This window comes from Gavialis gangeticus, unplaced genomic scaffold (genome assembly GCF_001723915.1).
Source record: "Gavialis gangeticus isolate Ggan-Ray unplaced genomic scaffold, GavGan_comp1, whole genome shotgun sequence".
Taxonomy (NCBI): domain Eukaryota; kingdom Metazoa; phylum Chordata; order Crocodylia; family Gavialidae; genus Gavialis; species Gavialis gangeticus.
In genome coordinates this window covers 1,255,097-1,262,283 of record NW_017728955.1, presented here as the reverse complement: position 1 = coordinate 1,262,283, position 7,187 = coordinate 1,255,097, and the positions used below count along the sequence as shown (strand labels likewise).

General features: G+C 56.0%; 3 protein-coding genes across 3 annotated transcripts in view; 1 reads left to right on the top strand and 2 right to left on the bottom strand.

Annotated features, from left to right (window-relative positions):
* Positions 1 to 3,512: 3,512 nt before the first annotated feature.
* On the bottom strand, positions 3,513 to 6,487 carry LOC109302374 (sialoadhesin-like). The gene is given in 6 exon segments (XM_019527708.1): positions 3,513 to 3,903; positions 4,094 to 4,349; positions 4,865 to 5,134; positions 5,226 to 5,456; positions 5,459 to 5,624; positions 6,467 to 6,487. Coding segments are annotated over 6 exon segments (1,335 nt in total).
* Positions 6,339 to 7,019, bottom strand: LOC109304632 (cytochrome c oxidase assembly factor 4 homolog, mitochondrial). Its single transcript, XM_019527709.1, has 2 exons — positions 6,932 to 7,019; positions 6,339 to 6,828 (listed from the first exon to the last, which is right to left on the bottom strand). The coding sequence occupies exon 2, from the start codon at positions 6,816 to 6,818 to the stop codon at positions 6,552 to 6,554; it is 267 nt and encodes an 88-aa protein (XP_019383254.1). The 5' UTR covers positions 6,819 to 6,828; positions 6,932 to 7,019; the 3' UTR covers positions 6,339 to 6,551.
* Positions 7,020 to 7,072: 53 nt separating this feature from the next.
* The window catches only part of PAAF1 (proteasomal ATPase associated factor 1), a 29,549-nt gene continuing 29,434 nt past the window's right edge, over positions 7,073 to 7,187 (top strand). The window contains exon 1 of the mRNA XM_019526599.1: positions 7,073 to 7,148. Within this exon, the coding sequence (XP_019382144.1) occupies positions 7,078 to 7,148 (71 nt within the window). The 5' untranslated portion in view covers positions 7,073 to 7,077. The remainder of the gene's footprint in view (positions 7,149 to 7,187) is intronic.

Sequence of the window (7,187 nt, the reverse complement as noted above, 5' to 3'; positions counted from 1 at the left end):
CTCCTGTACAGCTTATAGCCCGTGACATTCACCGCCCAATCATGAGTCCCACCACGTTTCCGTAATCCCTACTATGTCTGGGCTGGTGTCAGCCCTGTATAGTTTAGGTCTCTATGCAGATATTTCTACCCAAAACAAATGGTGGTTTCTGAGAGTCCTGTGGATTAAGGCAAGGGGCTGTGAGCTAGGGCCATGGTATTCCTGGTTTTGCTACTGATTCACTTTGTGTCCTTGGGTGAGTCTCTTAACCTCTCCCTGCCTTCCTGTCTCTGTCTGTGGAAGATCAGTGTACAGATGCTCTTTTACTGGAGTGAGCTCAGACTTGCTTTATTAATAAGTAAAAAATGCTTTGAATTAGTGGGCTGCCTTTTTGTAGATTCACAGATGTTAGGGTTGGAAGGCACCTCAGCAGATCATCAAGTCTGGCCCCCTGCCCTGGACAGGAAAGTGCTGGTGTCAGATGTCCCCAGTAAGGTGCTTGTCCAGCCTCCTCTTAAAGACCCTCAAGGTAGGGGAGAGCACCACCTCCTTTGGAAGCCCATTCCAGATTCTGGCAACCCTTCCGATAAAGAAGTTCCTCCTGATGTCTAACCTGAATCTGCTCTCCGTCAGTGTGTGGCCATTATTTTTAGTTACTCCAAGAGGTGCCCTGGTAAACAGAGCATCTCCTATCCCTTTACCTCCCCGCCCCCGTGAGATGAATTTGTAGGCGGCCACAAGATCACTTCTCAGCCTTCTCTTGCAGAGGCCGAAGAGATCCAGGGCCCTCAGTCTCTCCTTGTAGTGCCTTGCCTGCAGGCTCTGAACCCTCTCGAGGCTGTCCACATCCCTCTTGAAGTGCAGTGCCCAAAACTAGACACAGTACTCCAACTGTGGCCTGACCAGTGCATCTCGCTGGACCTGTCATACACCTGCTAATGCATGACAGAGCACAGTTACTGATCACTTCATCATATTGATGACTCATGTTCATCTTGGAGTTGACAATGACTCTGAGATCCCTTTCTGCTACAGTGCTGCTGAGAGGGTCATCCCCTAGCCTATCGGTGTGTTGTTGATTCCTTCTTCCTAGGTGCAGCACTTTGCATTTGTCCTTGTTGAATTGTATCCTATTCTGTTCCATCCACTTTTCCAACCTGTCCAGATCTCTCTGGATTTGTTCCCTGCCCACTAGTGTGTGTACTAGGGCCCCATAATTTGGTGTCATCTGCGAATTTGGACAGAATGCTCTCCATGCCCTCATGCAAGTCACTGATGAAGACATTCAACAGCACTGGTCCAAGGACTGAACCTTGGGGAACTCCACTGCCCACATCTGTCCAGGTCGGTACCGACCCATCCACCACCACTGTCTGGGTGCAACCCCTAAGCCAATTTGCCACCCACCTGACTCTGTAATCATCTATGTCACAGCCACTCAGTTTATTTATGAGAACAGGATAAGATACCATATTGAAGGCTTTCTTAAAATCCAGGTAGATGACATCTACCTCGTCTCCTGCATCTAAGCATTTTGTGACCTGGTCATAAAAAGAAACAAGGTTAGTCAGGCAGCTATGAAGCTGTGCTGATTGCCCTTTAGCATTGCTTTCCTTGCTGGACTCCCACAAATGTGATCCTTAATAATTTTTTCAAAGGTTTTCCCAAGGATAGAGGTGAGGCTAAGTGGCCTATAATTATTCAGATCATCCTTCCTCCCCTTCTTGAAAATAGGGACCACATTGGCCCTTTTCCAATCCTCTGGGACCTGACATGAGCACCACAAGTGCTCAAACAGCCATGCCAGTAGTTCTGCTATGACACTGACCCATTCCTTCAGCACCCTTGGATGAAGATCATCCAGACTTAAACACATTCAGCCCCTCCAAGTGTCCCTTCACTAAGTCAGTGCTAACAGTTGGTGGGCTGTTTTCCCCCCTGTGCTTGTCTATAATCCAATTGGGAGATTTGTTTTGATCTGTGTTCAGGAATACGGAAGCAAAAAAACTCATTGAAGAGCTCAGCTTTGTCCCTTCTATCTGTCACCAATTGCCCTAGTCTGCCCTGTAGGGGTCCTGTGTTACCCTGCACCTTTTTTTTCTCCTTATACTGTATACCTGTAGAAGGACTTGTAGATTGAGTTCAAAATGCTAAAACCTATTGAGCAATAGCCCTGAACGTCAGATGTGTTTGAAAGCATTCTACCACCATAGGGCTCAGTCAGAGGACCACCAGCGTTTCTCACAGATCCCGCGCATAGCATAGAGCAGTGAGTGAGCCCTGTGGGTATCCTGGACTCTTCCAGAACTAAGAACTAGGCAATGACTGTCTTGAAACAAACTCTGATTTCTCTGCCCTGCAGTACACAGAGTCTGACTTCAAGATTCGATTGAAGACCCGACCGGAACTTGAAGACCTGGTGTTACAACTCTCCAACTGAGCACACGCAGCCTGTTTCAGCATCCGCTTTGTAAAGATAATGGTTCCCTCCCTTGGCTCCTTGTAGCCTTCAGAGACGACTCTGCCAATACTTTTATGGATACATTTGCTCCTTGGAGACAGTTTCCAACCATGCCATTAAGGATCTTTAATAAAGGCTAAATGCCGGTGTTGTGTATGTGCCCAGGTTGTACTTTCTCCTAGGGCAGGGGTGGGCAAAATATGACCTGTGGGCTGGATTCAGCCCACTAAGGGATTCCATCTGGTTTGTGGCAGGCCACTCAGTCCCACCTGGCCCAGGTGTGGGGGGCAGTCGGTCCTACCGCCCCCAAGTATGCAGCGGCACTAGGGTGGTGCAGCTGCTGGATTCTGCTTTCCGACAGCCCTGGGCAGTGGCAGCTACTTCTGGTTGCCACTGCCATTAGACGCACCCCCACTGTCTGTCCTGCATCTTGACACCAAGCAACTCCTCCACTCTCCACATCTGGGGCAGCCTCCCATTCATGGCCACACACCAATAGGACCCTGGCAGCTCTGCAACTGTTGGGGTTGGGGGCGGGGGAGCCCTGGGCCTCACAGGCTGGTAGACAAGATGCAGCTGAGGGGCTGTGGTTCTGGGGGGCCGTGTGCAGCTCCAGCATGGGCCCTGGTGGGGAGGCAGCAGGGACTGCCAGTCCTAGTACTAGGTCGAGGTGGGCATGGGGTGGGTCGGTCCCTGGTGCAGTTCAGTCATGTGCTGCCCCCGCCAGCACCGACCCCTTGGGCTCCAGCACCAGCTGCACCTCCTCTGGTGGATCTGGGAGGGCAGAGGTCAGGGCCAGGCAAAGGGAGAGGCCTAGAGCAGGTGGGTGGGGCCTGGAGGGAGGAAGATGCCTGGGTTGGGTGAGAGCCTGAGCCTGGTACTGGAAGGGAGCAGGGCGTGAGGGTGATGGACAGGCAGGCACCTGCCAGGGTTGGCTGGGAGCCAGCACTTGCTGTTATGATTGACAGGCAGGCATCTGCCTGGGTTGGCTGGCTGCCTGTCCCCAATGCTGCATGGGGGAGGAGCCAATGGTGACAGACAGCCTAGGAGCCCCACCCTGGGCATCTGGCAGCTACTCGGAGAGCACATCCAGGTCCGGTGGGAATGAGCGGGCAGCACCAAAGGGGTTGCGGGCCTGACATACATAAGTACCAGTGTCCTCAGGATGCACTGGATTCAGGTCCAGCCAGCATCTGTTCTGCCCCAGCAGGTCCTGCCCATCCTGGAACCAGCTGAAGTTAGCAGCCAGGGGCTTGGCCTGGCAGGAATAGAGTAGTGCCACGGGGTCCCCAGAGTGGATGGGCAGTGCTGCCTGCAGCTCCAGCGCCACAGCCCAGGGCACGTCTGCAAGGGTGGGGGGTGGTAAGAGGGAGGGGACCCAGGTGTCTGGGCTGGCCTCCCAACGCTGCAGGGCACCACAGGCCTCCCAGAGGTGGAGGGGACCCAGATGGGCAGGCTCCCCACTACATCACACTGGATGCCTTTTCGCAAAGTGGGCAGGGGGTATGGTCCAGTCACCTGAGTTGTGTGTGCATGTGCCGGATGCCTGGGGTGGGGGGGGTGCATGCACATATGTGCATGCATGTGCTGACCCCTGACCCCCACCCCTCTGCTGCCCCCAGCCCTACCCCTCTGCACTCACACTGCACACACAGGCAGAGCGGCAGGGAGGTGGCGATGCCTTGGGGGCTCTGGGCCGTGCAGCAGTAGGTGCCAGTAGAGCCTTGTGCCTGGGCCATGAAGGCTAGCATGGGGCCATGCTCTCCCAGTGCCTTCCAGTTCTGGGACCAGCAGTACTGGTAGACAGAGGGGTTGGCACCCCTGGGCACCCTGCACTGCAGCTGCACAAGCTGCCCCTCCAGCACCACTGGTTCTGGCATCCCTGTCTCTGTCACATTCCTTGGGGGATCTGCAGGGGTCGTTACACTTGGTTGCTGCCTTGATGTGCCAGCCCAGACCTGGGCGCATCTGGGCCCCAGCAGCCCAGAGCAGCCCCAGGCTGGGGGCAGGGCCTCCAGTGGCCCCACCCCCTGCTGCTGGAGCTCTGCCCTCAGGCTGTAATTCCAACCTGCCATGACCTAGCCCCACCCCCTAGTGCTCCCCCAGCTAGGAGACTGCTCTCACACCAGGCTCCACCTCCTACCCCAGTGGCCCTGCCCCCCTGGGCCAGGCCTTTCTTGAAGCTCAGAGCCACACCCAGACTCCACCCCCAATGCCTCTGCCCTCCATCCCTGCTGCAACCATAACCCCTGTTCTGTACCCGGCCCCACAGATGTATGCCCCTCCCCCTGCTCCTTGAGCCCCACCCAGTCTTCTATCCCTCCCCAATACCAGCGACCCTGCCCTGTGTGATGCCCTGCCTCCTGCCCCAATGGCCCTGCCCCCACCCTTTAGCCACACCCCCATTGCCCCACCCCCACTCACAGAGCACATGCAGCTCCAGGCGCACCTGAGGGGCATCAGGGGTGTCCAGGGCGCAGGAGAGAGCATGGCTGTGGTCCTTGCATTGGGGGGTGCCCTCCAGGTCCAGCCAGGCCCAGGACTGGGTCTGTGCTCCACCTGGGCCCTCCAGGCCCCCCCAGGCCAGGCCTAGGGGTTGCAGGGGGCAGTGGTGGGGCAAGGAGCAGGTCGGGTGGGTCAGGATCCCCTCCCACAGTGGCCACAGACCCTCCAGGCAGGGGGTGGAGAGGCCCACTGTGGTGGGGGGAGCAGAGGTCAGGCCCACCTGGGTTCTCTCCCCCATGGTGGGAGGCATTTGGGGGCCCAAACACCTGGATTCCCTCACCTGCCCCCTGCACCTGGATCATCCCCATCCACTCCTTGTGCTGCTGCTTGTCAGTGGCCTTGAGCGTCAACCCCGGGGGCTGGACAGCATGGATCCAGACCCCATAGGTGCCGTTGTCACCCAGCCTTGCATTCTGGAGCAGACTGCTGCTGTCTCAGAGGTTGCCCAGGAAGACCACTTCGGGTGCTGCTGTGACCCTGGCCCCAATCCAAGCCAGCTCTGTGCCACTGTAGTCTTGGGGTCCCAGCAGGGCTTGTGATACCAGATAAGGGTGTGCACCTGGCCCAGGACTGGAGCGGGTTGGTACAGTGCCCGGCATGGCTTGATTTTGCCAGGGCAGGGCGGGGCAGGGAGAAATAGAGGAGAGGCCACATGGCAATGCCAGGGCAGGTGAAAGGCCTGGGGAGGGGAGAGGAAAGCAGGATGTTGGCTGCTGCAGTCCCCCTGCTTTACCTGTGGCAGATTAGGGTGTTATGCCTTGTGTTGTGTCAGGTTTGACTGTGTAATTTTGCTAACGTTGGATTTGTATGGGATGGCTTGAATAAGGGTGACTAGATGACCCCTGGGGGGCCCCTTCCAGACCTGCTTCTCTACGATTCTATGATAGGGGACAATCTAAGGGGGCAGCCCTGATGCTGGCTGGCTGGTACCCGAGTGCTTGTTTTTTAAAGTTTGTTTAAGCACTCATGTGTTGGAAATAAAACATGCTGCCCCCTTGGGCTGTCAGATTCAGGCCTGGCTGAGCTGACTCCGCTGCTTGTCCTTCATTCCACGCAGCTGACTACGTGAAACTTTTCAGAGCAGAGCTGAGACAGCAAAGCTACATGCCCCCTTTCCCCACCAGCAAGATTGTGCAGGCTATGCCAGCTGGCTGATTCTCCAGTCTGGCAGTGACCAAGTGGGGAGTTTCCTTGGTTCCTAGCCCAGGGTCCTGGCAAATTCCCACCTGGAGCAGTTTAGATAAACCCACATGGCACCCAGGACTTTTTCCTATATGACTTCCATAGCGCACATGTGTTGAGTGGAGACCACGGCAGTATTGTGTGCGCAATGCTAGATCACGCTCACTATGCTCTTTGGCCTAAGAGAAGAACTTACGTCAGGATCGCCAGAAGAACTGAATCCACATTTAATTTGTACCCCCACAATTAAATGCAATTTCACCCAGGATTCCCCACTATAAAAGTATTCTGGGCCATTTCATCAACTCAGCTCCTGATGATGGGGGCAAAGCATTTTACCCCTCCTGGAGTCAGCAGCATGTTTCAGGAGTTAAAATTTCCCCCGCTCTGGCGGATCAGATGTTGACGTTGGGTCTCTTGAGCATCAGGCTCCGGCCTCTTCTCCGGCCTGGGCCAACTGCTGCCGCTTCTTCAGCTCCTCCATGCGCCGCGTCTGATGTTCCTTCATGCACTCCTTGAACGTCTGCACCTGCGACTGGCACTTCCTCCAGTCCTGGTGCTCAGCCATGCACTCCTGGACGGCATAGTGGAAGGCAGCACAGCCCGTGCGCGAGATCATTTGGTCCAAAGGGTCCTCCTCGTCCTCCGGCTTCCGGTTCCAGTTGTGACCTGGAGAGCCGGGGCCAGACATCTCGATGGGTCTAGAGCGTGGGGATCAGAGAGAGGAGGGAAAAAAAGGACTGATATTCACCATGAAGAGACCGCTCATTGCTGGGTTTTTCAAGCTCATCTGATAGCCTTTACCTGCGCTCGTACACCGGCTGTCCCTTTAAGAGCGTGGCAGGACCCGGAAGAGGAGGCACGCTCTTATTGGTCGAGCCTCCTCCACCTGCTTCCGGGGCGGGGTGGGGGGAAGAGGATGCACTTCTGGGTCGGGGGAAAAAATGGGAATGTACTTCCGGGGCGGGGCAGCAATGGCGGCCACTGTGCGGGTGCAGAGCGACTGGCACCAGGTGCTGAGGTGGGAGCTGCCGTCGCCCCTAACCCCCGTGCCCCCTCC

What these genes read in the sequence shown, in the direction of transcription:
- LOC109304632 (XM_019527709.1), bottom strand. Translation starts at nt 6,818, where the DNA reads ATGTCTGGCCCCGGCTCTCCAGGTCACAACTGGAACCGGAAGCCGGAG.